Source organism: Alosa sapidissima, chromosome 2, assembly GCF_018492685.1.
Source record: "Alosa sapidissima isolate fAloSap1 chromosome 2, fAloSap1.pri, whole genome shotgun sequence".
Classification (NCBI taxonomy): domain Eukaryota; kingdom Metazoa; phylum Chordata; class Actinopteri; order Clupeiformes; family Clupeidae; genus Alosa; species Alosa sapidissima.
The window spans coordinates 31,375,202-31,393,577 of NC_055958.1; the positions used below are offsets into that span (position 1 = coordinate 31,375,202).

Genomic DNA, 18,376 nt, shown 5'->3' on the forward strand with positions numbered 1-18,376 from the left:
CAGACAGTAGCTCTTACCGGTCACTGGGTATATCATAGACAGTAGCTTATTTTTTCACAATTACTTAATTATGTATAATGAGAAATTTCTGCTATTTTCAGACACGGCATTTTCATATTACTGCAACGGGAGTTTACTTCTGCAGCTAATGTTTCTTAGTCGGAATTATTTTTATGTTACTCCAGAGCTAGAACAGCGGGCGACAGAAAGCAGAAGACACTGAATACACAAATGGCGACAACAAATGCAGCCATTATCGATTAATTTTGTTGTGATTGTGTTGAGTGAATTGATCATGCTAAGATAAAATTGTATCAAGCAATAATATTAACCTTTTCGATAACTGCGGTACCAACGAGCCCACATGTGTATGAGGTCACATGCACTGCACTGCACTGCAGAGAATGTTTTTATTGAAGGGGCTAAAGCCCAATGCTTGTAGGCCTATACTCAGTCATGTTGTCAAAAGAGGGACATATTGCAGACAAGCATCATCCAGGCTAGTTCTAGGCATCGAGACCAGCTGCGACGACACAGGGGCAGCTGTGGTGGATGAGACTGGTTTGATTCTGGGGGAATCACTGCACTGTCAAAAAGTGGTCCATCTGCAGTAAGTGCTTAATACAAGTCTGATTTGCTCTCTAAGTATGATCCGTGATAACTCATTCATGTGTTTTGATGTTCGTAGAACGGGTGGGATCATACCAGCAGTTGCCCAGCGACTCCACAGGGAGAATATATCCAGAGTTGTTCAGGAGGCGATAGACAGGAGTGGCATCTCCCCAAGTGAACTTTCAGCCGTCGCGACCACTGTAAAGCCAGGCCTGTCTCTAAGCTTAGGAATTGGCTTGGATTTCAGTCTGGCCTTCGTAAAGCAGCACCAAAAGCCCTTCATCCCCATCCATCACATGGAGGCCCATGCTCTCACTGTGAGGATGCTGGAGCCTGTTGAATTTCCTTTCCTGGTCCTTCTCATCTCAGGGGGTCATGCCCTTTTGGCTCTAGCCAGGGGTATTGAGGACTTCCTTCTCTTAGGGCAATCCACAGATGAAGCACCTGGGGATACCTTAGATAAGGTGAACACAAAAGGGCTGCTATCATCATTATCATTTGACTATTTTTTCATTAAACAATCATTTTAATGTGATCTTCAATTGACAGGTAGCACGGAGACTGCACTTAAGAAATCATCCAGAGTGTTCCACAATGAGTGGGGGTCAAGCAATTGAATACTTAGCCAAACAAGGCAACCGACACAATTTCTTGTTCAAGACACCCATGGGACAGGTCTTTGACTGCAATTTCTCTTTTGCTGGTCTACGGAACCAAGTGTCAATGGTCATAGACAGGAAAGAACTTGAAGAGGGTATGAAAATATTTTCTCAGAAAAATATGTGCCACAAAAATGCAGGACTTTCAAATTGAGTTGTGTATAAGCTGTTTTTTTCCCCCTAACTGCTCTCTTCTGTAGGAGTGAAGTCAGGAGACCAACTACTGTCATGTGTTAATGACATTGCTGCTGGCACACAGCACACAGTGGCCTCCCACATTGCTAAACGGACACATCGGGCTATCCTGTTCTGCAAAGCTAGAGGCCTTTTACCTCAACACAATCCCACTCTGGTGTGTATTCAAAGTGATCATTAACTTAAGCCACAGAGTGATAGGCTTAAAGTCAGGTTATGGTAGGTACTTCATAACTACACTACCATTCAAAAGTTCATGTTTCACAGGAACCATTACCATGACCATTTAACACCACCAAATCATTCATTAATACAGTGTGGACATCATTAATGTTGTAAATGGGTGTAGAAGGAAATGGGTTATTTTTAATTGACATAAGTGTACAGAGGCCCATTATCAGTAACCACCCATTCTACATTCCAATAGCATATCCTGTTTACTAATCCAAGTTTTTCAGAAGCCTTTTGCAATCATGTTAGCACAGCTGAAAACTGCTCCCCTGATTAAAGAAGTCTTTAGATGAGTTGAGGATCTGGAGTAACAGCCATTGGGCCATTGGGACTAAACACACAAAATGGCCAGAATCAAAGAATTCTCTTCTGAAATGTGTCAGTCTATTCTTGCTATTTTGCAGACACTTTTGTCCAAAGCAACTTACAGAATATGAACATGACATATGTTCATATGTTTATAGAAATGTTATATGCTTATATCCCATGTAAAGAAATGGCACTATCCTGTACAGCAGTGCTACGATGCTCTTTGTTGTTAAATTCTGTGTCCTGTGTAGGTTGTGTCAGGAGGGGTGGCGAGTAACTCGTACATCAGGGAGACTCTGAAACTTCTCACAGACGCCACAGGGCTGCACTTGCTTTGCCCCCCATCCAAGTTTTGCACTGACAACGGAGTCATGGTCGCATGGTGAGCACTTCAAAGAAGCTATTAACATACTGTATGGGGTTGGATGTGTTGTGTTGCTGTTCAGCTAAACTCATATCTATCTGTTGTACAGGAATGGAGTTGAAAAGCTAAGGGAGGGAAGAGGCATTCTGCCCTGTACAGAGGTGGTCCGCTATGAACCAAAGTAAGTCAGCAAGCCTGAACAAGCCTTTTTGAACAGTCTCGATTGTAGAAGATCAATTAATTTGACCAGTAAATGATTTGTAGACAACCAATTTATTTGACCAGTAATTGATTTGTAGACGATCAATGTATCTGACCAGTAATTGATTTGTAGACGATCAAATAATAATAATCAAGTAATTGATTTGCATTTCAGGGCTCCTCTCGGTATTGACATCACAGCAGAGGTGAAGGATGCTGCCATTAGACTCCCCCCTTTAAAACTGAAAGTAAAAAAACTGACTTTTTGACAAGAGTTATTATGTACAAAATGTATTTTTAATTTTGGAAGGAATAAAAATACTATCTTTGCTATTTATTCAAAACTTTCATGTTTCAGTGTCATCTGACCATATTTTCACATGGATGTGGAGATGTCTCAGCTTTTCTAGTGTTAGGTCTCATAGTCATCAGTTCTGTGATGTTCTTAATGGTTCAAATTATGGTTCTTCATGCAGCTCTGAGTAGTAGAGGAGTTGTTAGCGCGCCTCGTCCTGCGGGGGTCTCTCGTGGGTGAACCGTGAGCCGTGTGAAGTGCCTGCTCTGACGGTGGCTGGTCGGCTCTTCGCCCTGTGGAGCTGAAGCACTGGGGCAGACTTGGTCCTCTCAAAGCGAGTCTTAGACTCCGACAGACCAGTTGTGTCACTCAGCCGCTTGGACATACCTTGTGGAGAGGGGGGGAAAAAACACAGCAAATCATATGCACTTCATTATACGGCTTATTATCAGTTATTTTGTTGCACTTAAAGGTAATTTAGGGTTTGCATTTATTTGTGCCAAGTAAATATAGTACCATTAGATAGCAAAGCAATAAACGTACCTGTCGCACTTCGTTGAAGTACAGGCGGACCTCCATTTATCTCCAAGCTATATAATATAGTAGGGAAAATAAATGTCTTAGGCTAGTTTACATTGAAAGAGTAACATTAATGGGACTAAAAATGTTAGTCATGTGAATCACCTTAGAGAAGGAAGGCCAACGATTTTCTGTCTTCTGAACTCATCAGTGAAGACTGATGATATTTTGGCGTCTTCACTGAGGTGCTGAGTCAGCAGGTCATACGTAGACGGAGTGTTCCGGCATTCCACCAGCAGCAGACGGTGAGCGTGACGGTTGAAGGTGAGGTACCCAAGTGCAGTCGCACACGCAGTGCGCACCTATGAAATGTTTAACATATTCCTGACATTCCTTAAAACACTGTTGAACAAGGCAGCAGTAGACAGCAAGATGAACAGATAAGTGCTGTCAGACTGTCTGTAGTATTAGGAGGAGCGCTCACCTCTTCCTCTGGTGAGTTAAGATGAGCTGAGAGGTGGACCACGGACCCCATAGTGACAATGGCGTCTGGGATACCGGCTCTGGTGTGAGCCAGGCTGGCTAGCAATTCAGCTACAGGAGAGAAAGGGCAAGCAAGGTCACTACAGGAGATGACAGTGACCGTAAGCAATGGTGGAAGTTCTTGGTAACTTATTTCAACCATGTTTTTCATTTGAAAACGAATTTCATTCATTTACAAACAAGATGACTGGCAGAACTGGATGCCATTGGATTGTACATGGGCCATACTTAAATATTTAGTTGGAGAATACAAAGCCCTGATGGGTCTCTGAGAAAGCTAACCAAGTTGCTTCAACATGCTATTGCAAATTGCATTTTGCCAGCAATACTAAGAGGGACTCATGCCAAATACATGTCAGGCATAATCAGGCTGTAGCAAACTTAACATATGAAAAGCATGTTATTGTGTTTTAAATGACAGCAGCACATAGCATAACTTTTTTTTACCTGTTAAGACAACGGTATCAGGACTGTGTGACTGGAGCAGCTCAGAGAGGATTGTTACACCTCTGGCAGACAGAGTCACATGGTCTGTGTCTGTTATCACCTTAGCCAGCACAACTGTCTGGCAAAGTGACAGAAACAGATTGGCTGATGAGAGACGCTGAAGTGATTCAGAACACTGATCAGGTTTGAATACAAGCTCTGTAGGTACCTGAAATGCTGCTTTGGCTCTTTCAGTTTCATTATCTGACTCCAAGAAGGATTCATAAATTGCTATGGAAACTCCTCCAGTCTTCAGTATGGCTGTTTGCTGGGATGTGTTGTTGTATGCAAAGAGAGATAAGGCATAGCCAGCCTCCAGGCAGATGTTCTGTTGGAGTAGGAAATACCAAAGACCAGTTAAAGCTGCTCTAAGCGATGTTATGCAGTTTCTAAGCTAAAACATTTTTGTCACATACAGCAAGCATCACCTCACCACCCGCAAAAATGCGGTCTCTGTGGATAGCCCAGGCTCCAAAAAACGGCAACAAAAACAACTTGGTCCAGCCTGGACAATAGAAACATAACAAACTGTTCCAGCCAATCACCGACGAGATGCGCGTTTAGGAGAGTTTCAATTGCACGGGAGGGAGTAGCGAGCTAGCGCTCTATTTTGTTTGAACATCAACAGAAGTGACGTTAACCAACATCGCTTAGAGCACCTTTAAATAACAGCTGAGATTTAAATGACATGAAAAACACATCAGTGTTCGTTCTAATACAGACAAATACAGACATTCAATAACACCAACATGTAGACAGACATCAACAGTGACTGACAGTGACCCCAACCAGGTAGAGGGGCAAAGGTCACCTTGTGAGGTAATTGCAGGAGATCCAGGATGATTTCATATGAGAATTCCTCTTGCTCCCAAAACACTGCTTGGAGATCCAGGTTTCCCAGCAATACACAAGCTAGAGTCTGGGCAACTTGAACCTGAAAGAGTCCAAAAGGGTGAGAAAACGGCACACAACAACCTGTTCAGAGCATTGTGAAAAAAAAGAGATTAGTTGATTACCTTGACATGCAGGGACTCATGGGTCTTCAACAGTTCCAAAAGAGTAGGAATAGCTTTCTCTTCATAGATGATTCCCTGAGAGGTTGTATTGTTTGTATGGGCTACACCTACAGAAAGCAAAAAAGCAGAGAAAGAAAGTTCATAACTAAAGTGAAGTTTGAGACCAAGTGCCACAAACCAGACAGCTATTACCCCACCACACCACATTTACAGACTGAGGGCCCTAATTTATTTGTGCAGTCTGTCAGCAAGCAAAGTTCTTGTGCATGAAATCCAGCCATTGTGTGGAATATGGGAGCATTGAGCTGACTCATCAATATGTGTGCTTCAATGTCTTGCCCATGATGTTTAACTAGCAAATAGATTTTGTACAGTTATTCAATTAGCTAGTCAGACATAAGACGTTTCACTTTGCCCATCATTCAAATTAGGGCCCTTAGTGTTGAGAGGGCGTACCCATGCATAGACTGGCCAAGGCGGTGATGACGCTGAGGAGGGTCCTCTCTTTGGTGCGGGTCCCCCGGAGCAGACGTACGAGTGGGGGCACCACGTTCTCCTTCAGCAGGCCATTCTGGTGGGCAGAGCAGTCGTGACTCAGGGCAATGACCGCTTGGCAACCTGAAACACCAACACAATACACAGAGTCCATTAACAGTGTTGAAGAGTGCAGTACTAAGTGAGAGAAGGGGGATCATCAAGCTACATTGAAAGTTTTAGAGAACCTGGGGGATATATTAATATATTACCGGTAATACCTTATAATTAATCTACATTTAAGAAAAGTTCTTTGTTCATTTACTTTTTTATGAGAGTTTCACAGTGTTCACAGCAGAAAACATGAAATCCTGAGGGAAGGAAGTCATGCACTTGAATTGCAATTGCAATGCTGGTGCAAGAAATGCAGTGCAATGGTGGTGCAAAAAACCGCCTGATGTGTAAACCAGGGTAAGAACATACCACTTTATACCCACTGGAATCAAAGAGAACTCTGTGAAGAGTATCTGTGTATCTATTTGGTGCAGGGGGCCGGTGGGACTAAGTTCGGAATGGCACCCAGGCTAGAGATATACCTCTGATCTACCAGGGCTGTACAGTGCTACATATTTTTAGCACATGCTACCAACATATCAGTCTGTGCTATGGATGACTTAGCACCGGTGGCACCTTATTTAAAATGTTCTCTAGAGTGTAGCCAGACGAGGTGTTTGTAATGATGTGCCGATGCTAGACATGTTATAGATTGTGCTACAAAGCTATCAGCCTCTATAGCACCAGTGCTATGAGCGAAAAAATGTAAAGTGCAGCCCTGTCTACAAGAAATGATGAAGGGTCGATCTTATCAGATATATGCTTTGCAGAAAACCCATACAGGCGTCAGTATTTCTGTCTGCATGCCTTCCGCTGTGGTGAGTCCAGCAAACAGGTGCAGTTTACAGTCACAGAATACCAGCTGGCGAGTAAAACCCTCAGTCAGCGCCTTCATGTCTAACCTGGAGGTGACTGTTACCGCTGTGGTTTGGGGGGAAACCAGGGGAGCAGTGTGACCTAATGTGCTTTCTTCAGCTTGTGAACTGAGAGAATGAAGAAGTGTTTCAAAGACGCAATGAGTGATTTCAGCTATAGGCAGGAAAAGATCTTGAATTGACCAATCAACAACCAAGCAGTGTTTATGTTTACTTGTTCCTATTGACATTAAAAGGATTTCAATCAGCCTACACACATGTTCTCAGGCATTCAACAGGCATCTTGGAATGAAACCTACTGGCCAGTGTATGGATGCTCTGTCTGATATGCAGTCTGATTTGTATTAAGCATAGAATAAACAATAATGAATGTGAATTACTTTTGTTAGTTGCATATTATTTCATAGAAAAATTGAGGGTTCTTCCTTTCTCGTAGAAGAGTACCAGGTCATCAAATTTGGCAACAACTGCATTTATTTTCCTTTATGCATGTACAGAAAGCCAAGCGGTTAGGTTAAAGAGCAACATACCAACATACTGCATCCTATCAGAGGAGGACAGAAGCAGGTCCAGGATGTAGTGGTAGCCGATGCTCTCGGCCATCTGTTTCTGCTGCCGCAGCGTCTGTCCAGCCAAGGCCCACAGAGACACGGCTCCCTGCTCTCGGATGTCCACCTGAAACACCTGAGCACAAACGCAGGGCTGCTGATGAACGCTGATGGTGAACACATGAATTCATGTAATTGAAGTAACGTGAGATTAAAAAAGCAATTGACAGTTTTCCAAAGGGTAAAGCAAAAGCAATGGATGGATTGCCAATTAATTTTTATTCAACGTTCTGGCCTCATATAAGTTTAATTTTTCTGGAAGTCTACCACAATCAATGTATCAGACTATTTTTAATGTAATACCAAAGCCAGGTAAAGAATGTAATACTCCTTCAGATTTCAGACCTATAAGCTTGATAAATTGTGATAATAAAATCATTACAAAGATCCTGAATAACAGAATGGCTAAAGTACTCCCATCTATTATCCAGTACAACCAAACAGGATTTATACAAGGTAGGAATTTAAAAACAAATGTTAGAACATGTGTATCAATATCACAATTTGCTAAAAAAGAAAAAATAGATCTAACATTAATGGCTGCAGATGCTGAAAAGGCATTTGATCGCCTTGAATGGAGTTACCTATATGAAGTATTACATGCATATGACTTTCCACAGGAAATAATCCAAATAATTAAAGCAATCTATAAGGCACCAACAGCATATGTCTACTCTAATGGGATCCTATCGGAGGCCATCCAAATTACGAGAGGAACAAGACAGGGATGTCCACTATCACCAACACTGTTTGCCCTAGCCATTGAACCATTGGCCCAGAAGATTCGGAATTCAGAAGAGGTAACTGGCATATGGATAGGTGGTGAGTGTTACAAACTTAACTTGTATGCAGATGACCTTATGTTGTATCTCACTAAATTGAAACATCTATCCCACATTGTAAAACAATTTTCTAAAGTTTCTGGTTATAAAATGAACATGGGGAAAACTGAACTTTTATCAATAACAGAACCTTTGTCCAAGAGTAAAGAGTCTTTTAAGGAGTTCAAATGGCAAAAAGGAAGGATTAAGTACCTAGGATGCTATATAAGCCCTGATAAAACAATACTGTATAAGGATAACTATGTTGCTCTAATTAAAGATCTTATAATAAATTTGGATAAGTGGGCAAATCTGCCAATAAACCTAATCGGTAGAATACATTTGATTAAAATGATATGGTTACCCAAATTTTTGTTTACCTTCCAGACAGTATCAGTGATGCCACCAAAGAACTTTTTTAAGATGGTTAACAGACTGTTTAGCTCGTTTATTTGGTCAAACAAATCCCACCGATTAAGTTGGAAACTTCTTCAGAACTCTAGAAGTGAGGGAGGTCTTAATTTCCCAAACATTGAACTGTATTACTACTCAGCCCAAGCTTTTTACATCAACTCTGTTATTAATAGATCAGAGGAAGATCCCTGGATAAAAATAGAAGATTACCAACTCAAGCCGGACAATTTATTTTTAGCTATGTTTACAAAACGTAAAATCAGTAGTTGTAATTAACAGTACACTAGGGGCATGGAAGAAGATTAAAAATATTATAGGAGTGCATATTAGTCTCCCTAGGAATACACACCTGTGGAACAATCCATCTATCACTATTCAAAGCTTAAAACTAGAATGGCAATCATGGATTAATAGAGGAATAAGTACTATCTCTGACATTATATCCCAAAACAAAATTCTGACTTTTGAACAGCTCAAAAATAAATTTAACTCAACACATAATGAAATATTTAGATATCTACAATTGAAAAATTGGATATCACAGAATGTTGAGCTAAATTATAATACTGAATCAACAACATTAGAGAAGCTTTTTATGAAAATTGGAGAGAAAAAGAAACTAATTGGTAAAGTTTATAAATGTTTGATTGAGTCACAGGTGGATAATTACTCATTTAAAAATATATATGATGCTTGGAATAAGGACCTTAATATCACAGATACACATACAAAATGGAAGGAAGGACTAAACCTAACCAATAATATTACCATCAATGAAAACCTGAGGCTTATACAATATAAGCTCATGACAAGAATATATTACACAAAATCTAAAATACATAAATTTGCCCCATCATCCTCTGCTTTGTGTGTGAAATGTGGCTCTCATGTGGACACTCTTATACATGCCTTCTGGGAATGTAAGAAAATTAAACAGGGTTGGCTGGAAATTCAAAAGTTGTTGACTGAAACCTGCAAAATTGAGTGCAAATTAACACCTTCACTAAGTATTTTGCAGAGAACAGATAATCTGAAGTATCCAATAGGATGGCAGATTCTTTTTTCCTCCTTGGTTTATAAGAAAATCATTTTGAAACATTGGAAAGACACACAGGCCCCATCCATGCAGGCATGGAAGGGATTGATAAAATATTATTTAAGTATAGAAAAAGCAATGTGTGAGGACAGAAATAAAATAGAACAATTTAATAGAGTATGGCAGGACATTTATGAATCTTTATATTCAAATGTTGGGCAAGTTATAAAGACTACACGGGAGAACCTCATGGAGAACAATGTGTGAGTGTAGGGGTGCTAGTGCGACCTGGTGTGTGTGTGTGTGTGTGTGTGTGTGTGTGTGTGCTAGGGCATCCAGCAGGTATATAGGTATGTATGGAGTATGAATGGGTATGGGTGTCCTAGGTATATATAGGTGCATGGGTGTATGCGTAACAGAATGTGAATACCATGCCTGAGTAGGATTGTAAATTGATAATAGTTAATATGTCTGTACTGGTATAAGCAATTTCTGTTACATGTATGAAATCAAATAAATATAATTATAAAAAAAAAACACACGCGGGTTAAGTAAGACACGTAAGGCTTAGCTACAGGATAAGTCACCTTCAAGAGTCGCAGGAGGTGTTTGGTGGCAGACGTTTTCAAAAAGCGAGTCTGTATTGTGGCGTTGTGGTCAGCTATGGCCTCTAATGCTCTGGCAGCCTTGACCTGGGCAGGCATCCTGCGACTGCGTAGGATCCGCACCAGAGGGCTCACCGCTCCGGCCGAGCAGATGTCCTCCTGGTTCTCCCGGTGGCCGAGGGCCAGTTCCGCTAAAGCCAGACACGCTTCCTCCTGCAGGGCTTCTGTGGGTGACCAGGCAGGGTTCGCGAGATGGTCAGCAAGGTTTCTGCTCTTCCCTATTCCATCCACCTCTTTTTAAGCATTGACTGACTGATTGATTGATTGATTGATTTTAATTTGCCATAATGAGTTGAAGCAGATTTAATTTTCTGATTCTATCAATGCTAAAACATAACAATTATTCTAAAATTCTACATTATACAAGCACTTACTGTACCTACATACAATTACTAAGATAGGTGCATTAAGAACAAATAGCTACACAACTACAGTACATATGATTTAATAGAATTAACATTTAAAAGTGAATTAGGAGGTTTACAAATACCAGAATTGACCATCAGGAACTCCACCAGATGGGGAATCCCCCCAGACTGTGCCACAGCACTCTGGCTGGCAGGGCTGCCCACACACAGGGTCCGTAGACATCGCACGGTATTCACCAGCACGTCCTGCAGGCTGGAGCTCAGCAGCTTCACCAGGAGGGTAATCCCACCCTAGAGAGAGAGACAGACAGAGAGAGAGAGGCAGAGAGAGAGAGAGAGAGAGAGAGAAAAGAGAGAGATTAAAGACCTTTCCTCACATAACACCCCCTGTTAACTATTATTACAACCAGGGATGTGTTGGAGTAAACGCAAGTAAACGCAGTTTACCCACCTCTGAAATTTCAGAAATAGAGTTTATCCACCTCTTATTAGAGGTTATCCACCTCTCAAAAGAGTTTATTCACCAATTGCAACTTTTAACATTAAACACAGAATTCATAGTTTACCCACCTTTTATTTTACCACTACACCCCTGATTACAACAGTGTAATTTCTACAACTTCAGGGGTAGGAATTGAAGGTCCTGTGTAAACACATACAGTAACTTCAAGGCATTCATTTGGTACATACCCCCAGTGCTAAGACAGAAGCAAAGCTGTGTGATAGGATCTTAACATTTTTGCCCAACAGTCACTGAATTTTGGCTAATCCATTTGTCTCTTTTTATGTCTCTTGAGTGCAGCATTTTTTCCCTACCCCATCTGTAAATGTTTTGGCAGCACTCATGAAATGGCACTGATACACTTATCAGTTCCCACTCTGGGCTCAAGTGAAGCGGTAAGTCAAGGAAGCCGCATGATTGACCCAAATTTTTTATATTCCTTGCCTTAATACTCTAGCCCTAGGGAATGTTAATGTAAATATAAATCCAGGATGGGCAATCCTATCCACACAAACCCTGTGTGACTGCATCTATTCATTCACATTCTGTTCGTGCAGCTACCTGTAAAAACGTGTCCCTATGCGATCCAGAAGCAGATAAGACTGAGCACTGCTGATGTAAACAGCAAACCTGGATGGAGCTCCATAGCTCATCTACAAAGGATTCATACCGGCAAGTCACTTACTTGTCTAAACTAGACCAATTGAGACTACATGATTTATCCTGCCTTTTTGCTTTTTAATTGCAATAGTACAATAGAGATTGCCAGGAAATGAGTCAGAAGGAGAGGTGGGAGTAAGGCTAGGAAATAACAGTGGGTCAGAGTTGAGTGTGGTATGACTGCTGCTGCTTCTCCCACCCCCTTATTGTCCCTTTTGCCAGAAAAGGTTTGGACGTGTCTTAGCCATTCCTGGACCTGTCTGGATCTATCATCACAGCCAAGCCAGAACATGCCTGCACTGCCTCCTCTGTGTTAAGACTCACCAGCTGGGCGATGAGGACCTTGTACTGGTCACTGTGTGCGGCCATGTCGGCCAGAATGACGGCGCAGCGCGAGTGGAGCTCGGGCTGGGGGCAGCTGAGCAGGTGCACCAGCGCCGGCACGGCCCCGTACCGCACCAGGGCCTCGCACACCGGCGGCCGCTCCGACACGTGGCACACCACGGCCGCCGCCAGCCGCTGGAACAGGGCCTTGCCACTGCGGAGCAGCTCCACCAGAGACACTATCCCACCTGTCAGAGTCGGAGACGGACACGGGTGATGCTGGGGCAGGGCCCGTTTATCTATATAGCGCATTTCATACACAGGCGTAATTCAATGTGCTTTACATAAAAAAAAAAGCAAATAATAATAAGAAAATAAAAGCATAAGCCCCTCAGCAGGATGAACTACATGGTGACTCAGCAAGGCATTTTCACAGAGGCACTGAGAGACACAGATTCCTAGATCATCTTCCTAGATCGTGGCATTTGTAAAATGACTACCTTGCATTACTCCAAAACTGGTCTATTGGGAGCTTTATTTACCAGTAGATTGTGAACACAGGCCCAGGTATGCATTTTGTACTCAAATACAACACAATACAAAATCAGATGTCATATGGATATGGCTTCAAGAGGAAGAGGTGTGATGAGGGAGCATGGCACCTGCATCCATGATGTCTTTCCAAAAGGTGTCCACCCTCACACAGAGCACCTCCAGACACCTGATGGACATCTCCAGTCTCCTATGGTCCTCACTGTGGAGCATGTCTGCAGGAACACAAACGCAACAGCATCAGCCAGCAGTACCGCAGCTGACTACATACAGCATGCCCCCTTGGGCATATATGGACGTGGATGAGGTAATCTGCATTTGAATTGAACATCTGAATTGTTCTTCCGTTCACTTTTTTCATTTAGTGTCTGTCATCTTCCTTTGAGAAGGAAACAGAAAGCTAGGCGATACATCTCAAGTGCCATTCCAACACATAGAAGAATTGCCAAGGAACTCTTTGTTGGCATGCCTCATTGCATGTTTGGAGGTTTGCCAACAAGACTACCGTTGGGACTACCAGTCCTGAGAGTTGCTGGGATTTTTCATTCATACTTGTCAAAACAAACCTGTCTTGTCATGCATTGCTACACATGTCCTATTTTTGCTGTGTGAGACATTTTGTGTTATTGATTTGTCCAGCAATAGGCTGGAAGTAAATGTGAATTTGCTATCAAATTGCATTTGTGAGGCCATTTGTATAACTCAGCACTATTAAACAGGCAATGTGCTGTAGCAGGCCATTGGCAGTACTGCACTGCAGGGGATGAGATCACACCCATAAATACTGAAGTGCCCCTTATCCTCCTACCCCTGCTCCACGCTCAAACTCCAAGCTGCTCTTACTTTTGAGAAGGTGACTAACAACATAAATTGCTCATGCTTATAAAGCTATTTGAATTCAACATAATTTATATATAAGTATAGTATAAGTATATATACTCTTTTGATCCTGTGAGGGAAATTTGGTCTCTGCATTTATCCCAAAGACAGGCAGCCAAACTGCAGTGTAAATCCCCGAAAAATGGACTTGTACTGAACTGTTGCATACCTACAAGGATCTTCCATACAGGCAGCCCTTCCAAGTTCAACTCAGTGAGCAGCAACAGGACGTCTATGTGGAAGTAAAGAGCGGCCAGCTGCACAGCATTGTTGCCTTTGCTGTCCGTCTGCCTCCAGTCTGCACCGATGGACAGCAGGTACTGCAGAGCCTCCACAGCGCCTGATGTAGCAGACAGCAGCAGTGGAGAGCTACGGTACCTACAGGCCAATTACTCAGGTCAGAGATTCAAAGGTGATTACGGCTACTGTTTAATAAATGTCCACAAAGTTGGTACAGTAGTGATGATGAGTTAATTACGCTTAATCTCAAGTTAATTCATTAAATAGTAACATACATCCAAAACAATACATCCAATACATCGCAAGAGGCCAACCACTGGTACAGAACTTAGAAATGAACGTAGAAACTCTTTTCTATCATTTTAGGAAAACGTTTTTTAGATGATAAACAAGATACGGCTGGTTCATGTAGGTTCTTCCACTACCACTTCCTGCAGTGCAGCCTCAGCAGGCATAACTGATAAATAACCAGTTTCACTTCCTGGGTTATTACTGTGCTTTAGGTCTACACATGCAGTTCGACAGACAGAACAAGGCGCCGGAGGAACTCACTCAGCATTGGTGCGACACTCGACCAAATCAGCGTCCTTTCTCCAGAGCGCCTGGATGCAGGCCACGTGGCCGTAGTAGGCTGCGAAGTGGACGGCCATCCAGCCTCTGCGGTCCACTATTGTGTAGTCAGCCTGCAGCGCCAGCAGACAGTTCAGGGCCTCTAGGGAGCCGCACTGTGCAGCCAGGTGCAGTGGCGTGGGTCCTATTTGAATTTCAGTAGAAGAAAGTATGAATATGTTTTACATGTGAAAGGGACTTTGGTTCTACAAAGTTGGGTAAATGGGTGAAAGTGGTCACCTGTTCCTTCTTTTAACTGCACATCCACTCCATTCTTGACTGAAATTCATGAGATTACAGTTAAATTTGATTTAAAAAAATAAATGTAGTACGGTCAATACCATACACCAATTTAGGAGTAAAATGATATGCAGATTCAATAACACTTCAGGACTGTATTTATAATGTTATCATTATCATGTATGTGTGTGTGTGTGTGTGTGTGTGTGTGTGTGTGTCTGTGTGTCTACACCTGTGTGGTTGAACCTCCTGCTGCGCGCCTGGTTCAGGTTGACCCCCGCCACGGCCAGCAGGCACACAACGTGTGTCTGGTTGTGAATGGCGGCATGGTGAAGCAGTGTGTAGCCCTGCTCGTCAATGGCGCCCAGATGTGACGGTGAATTCTTACGGCAGAGCGTCTGAAACACAGCCGACAGGCCACGCTCGGCCGCCGCCCTCAGCCCAAATGGCACACTCTGATTGGTCAGTCACAAGATAAGTTCTCAACGACATTGGTTTGGTGCAACTCAAATATATTCACAACAGCACTAACCAACACTGACCACTACCGCTTGACCATTACCTTACACTGAATGGCCTTCTTGTACCCAAAGGTCTTCTTAAACTCCTCGTGGAGTTGAATGTCCGTTAGCGGGAGGCGTTTCTTCCTGAGGGCTTTGATGGAGCTATTCAGAGCCTCCCACCACTGGGTCAGGCAGGGCTGGGGGTAGAGGGACCCCAACTCAATGGAGATCACATGATAGCTGCCACAGACACAAAGAGGGATTTCAGACTCTTGCAGCACATTCTTCTAGACAATCTTTTTGTATGTGAGTGAATGAGAGTGTGTGTTGAATGAGAGAAGGCGAGGCAGAGCGTGACACAAAGACAGAGAGAGAGAAAGAGAGAGAGAGAGAGAGAAAGAAAGAAAGAGAGAGAGAGAGAGAGAAAGAAAGAAAGAAAGAAAGAGAGAAAGAAAGAGAGAGAGAGAGAGAGATGCCATGTATGCAAATGTTGGCAGTTTGACAACACAACACCCCACCTTTTCCCATCAATGTCAATAACCGGTATGGGGAAGTGTTCTTTGTACGTTGTGTCTTGATGAAGAAGGTCATTCAAACAATCAGCCGCAAGTCTCTGGATATTAGTGAAATTCCCCTGTGCCAAAAGATTTGCATACAAAGTATTACTGAATAATTAGCAGTAACCAAAATGCAGGCCAAGATGATTAAATAACATAACTGGAAGTCTATTCAGAAACCTAATGATATACAAAGCTATAGTCAAACATGAACACACTCTGGCATGAACAAACTGCTCTCAGACTCACCTTAATGTCCTGAGAAAACTCTGCGAGATTAGGCGTCCCCACATCAATTTCAATCCCACCATGCAGGTGAAAGTATTCATATTCCTTGTATGGAAAATGCTTACAAGCAAATGCAGGTCCAAGGATGAGAGGAGGCAGCTCCCTCTCCGTCTTCAGTTTATCTCCTACAACATAAAATAAAGTGGAAATTAAATTAGCAATTCAATAATAAACGTATAATATATATGCAATTTCCTCTGTTTCTGATTTCCCCAACAGTATGTAGAAGCACAATGAGGACATATTACTTTTGTGATTATCAGGGGGGAAAATGGTCAAGCAATAACATCTCACATGATAGCAAGTCAGTCTCATATAATAATCACCTAGCCCTGACCTGAGAAACCTGGAAGCACCTTTGACAGGTCTGGGATCTTCATCTTCTTCTTCAGGCCCACCAGTAGGGGCACCAGGAAGGTGATGAGGTGGAGGTAGGCCAGGTCTGTGCGGACGTCGGGCCGCCGCGCCAGGCTCTCCCTTACCACCCGCACTTGGCGAGCCAGCCGCTGCTGCAGCCTCTGGTAGGTGGCCAGCTCCAGTTTGTCCTCGGTGAGCCGCAGCCCGCTGGCCAGACTGTGGGTGCTCTCGAACGAGAACAGGTTCTCCTGCTGATGGGTGGCGGTCAGGTAGGACGTGAGCTTCAGCAGGACGCTGTCAGAGTACTGTTGAAAGAGCCTCTCCTCATCCGTGTGGTTTGGGTTATAGGTAGGGTCGGGGCTAGGGTCGACGTATATGCCCTGGTATGCAGGATCCTCTGAAATGTCCATTAAACCTGGAACAGAAATTACAACATTCAGTTAATCTATTCATAAAGCACTGTTAACAATACTGCGTCAACGTGCTTTACAGAGCCCTAAGACTAACCTCAAGGGACGTATGAGCCTAAGTAACATGTGAACATAACTTCAAAGACTTCAACAAGACTTCAAATGCAGCAATTAAAGGTGAAGATAATGGTTTCAGATTTGATATATGTTAATGTACTGTAGGCTTATTGTGAATGTTCTGCAATATCAATGTAGGCTATTGTTACAATCCAATTACAATGTTTCAGTCACCTCGACTATATGACTTCTTTGTAAATCATTAATGATGATTAAATAAACTTGTAATCTATTACCTTTACTATAATGATTCCCACCTTAGTCTAATCAGATGACCCAAAGTATTAGGTAAGATAGGCCTACAATGAATGGACCTCACCTGCTGTAAGAAACTCTGTAAGCATGTTCTTCTTAGTCTGTGGGACTCCGCTGGAATCCACTCCCATACTGGATCGCCACAGTTCAGAAAAACGGACCCGTTTGTCTCTGGGAATTATCGCCCCATGCCAGAGAGCTTTGATCGTGTAGTCTATGTTGATCAAAATCTGCCCCACTTTAGTATCAAAATAAGCAGGTGTCAGCTGACACGTGGTGCTCTTATCATAATTGGGTTCAAGACTGATGATTGGGACTTGATTAAAGCAGTAGATTCCAACTGTAAGTTCCCTGATGATTTGATGGACAACTTTGTAATCCAGTAGCGTACTTGAGTCATAAGGCGCAAGGACAGTGATGTTGGACTGCGTGAAGTTTTTCATTTGTTTAATGATTCCAGGAGGCAACTCCACAGGCAGAGTGAAATCATCACCGCACATTAGCCAGTTACAGGTTGTGAGAGTCAGCAACTCCTGGAGCTCCCTTCTGTCATACTTCTCAAAGAAGGCTGTAGCATCTCTCTGAGCTGTCAAGGTGGCACGAAGACTGTCATCCCTATCATCTGTAGGCATACCTAACTTTGAAAATGAAGCCGTAATCTCAGATAGTGCCATGCAGCCGCAAAAAAAAATCTTCTGTTATTTTCACTGACACAGCCTATAACTGTTAGCGGGCTGGTTAAATGAAATAGCCTAACGTTACCGGTTAATTGGCAAGCTTGCAAGCTATTCAAGTCAATGACAACTTGCAACGTTAGCAAATAAACACGCTATCTTATGTTTAGCAAAAAACACGAATGAATCAATATGACATTCCCCACCACCGCCAGCCAACATTGAAACGAAACGGTGTTTTAAAGTATACAAAATCAAGTTCGTGGCGTGAAGTAGCCTAAACTCTTGAGTTCAAGTTTGCCATACGTTGCACTTGGCAACCAGCGACGCTCATTCTGGTCCCAGGTGAACGTTGCGTCAGTTTCCTGCTTTGTAAATTCCTTTTTACAAACAGTAGAGGGCAG

General features: G+C 42.7%; 2 protein-coding genes across 2 annotated transcripts; one reads left to right on the plus strand and one right to left on the minus strand.

Moving 5' to 3' along the window:
* The first annotated feature begins 191 nt into the window (after nt 1–191).
* Nucleotides 192–2,915, plus strand: osgepl1 (O-sialoglycoprotein endopeptidase-like 1). Its single transcript, XM_042084410.1, has 7 exons — nt 192–610; nt 689–1,076; nt 1,162–1,366; nt 1,472–1,623; nt 2,258–2,388; nt 2,480–2,551; nt 2,747–2,915. Exons 1-7 carry the CDS (start codon nt 381–383, stop codon nt 2,838–2,840), a joined length of 1,272 nt encoding a protein of 423 aa, XP_041940344.1. The 5' UTR covers nt 192–380; the 3' UTR covers nt 2,841–2,915.
* On the minus strand, nt 2,896–18,324 carry ankar (ankyrin and armadillo repeat containing). The gene is made up of 23 exons (XM_042084405.1): nt 17,363–18,324; nt 16,497–16,931; nt 16,121–16,284; nt 15,833–15,948; nt 15,374–15,554; nt 15,044–15,266; nt 14,812–14,850; nt 14,515–14,716; nt 13,892–14,100; nt 12,954–13,058; nt 12,292–12,539; nt 10,928–11,096; nt 10,360–10,601; nt 7,424–7,577; nt 5,887–6,048; nt 5,431–5,537; nt 5,226–5,348; nt 4,584–4,742; nt 4,376–4,493; nt 3,870–3,979; nt 3,551–3,747; nt 3,410–3,456; nt 2,896–3,253 (listed from the first exon to the last, which is right to left on the minus strand). Exons 1-23 carry the CDS (start codon nt 17,970–17,972, stop codon nt 3,069–3,071), a joined length of 4,305 nt encoding a protein of 1,434 aa, XP_041940339.1. The 5' UTR covers nt 17,973–18,324; the 3' UTR covers nt 2,896–3,068.
* Between the last annotated feature and the right edge of the window lie 52 nt (nt 18,325–18,376).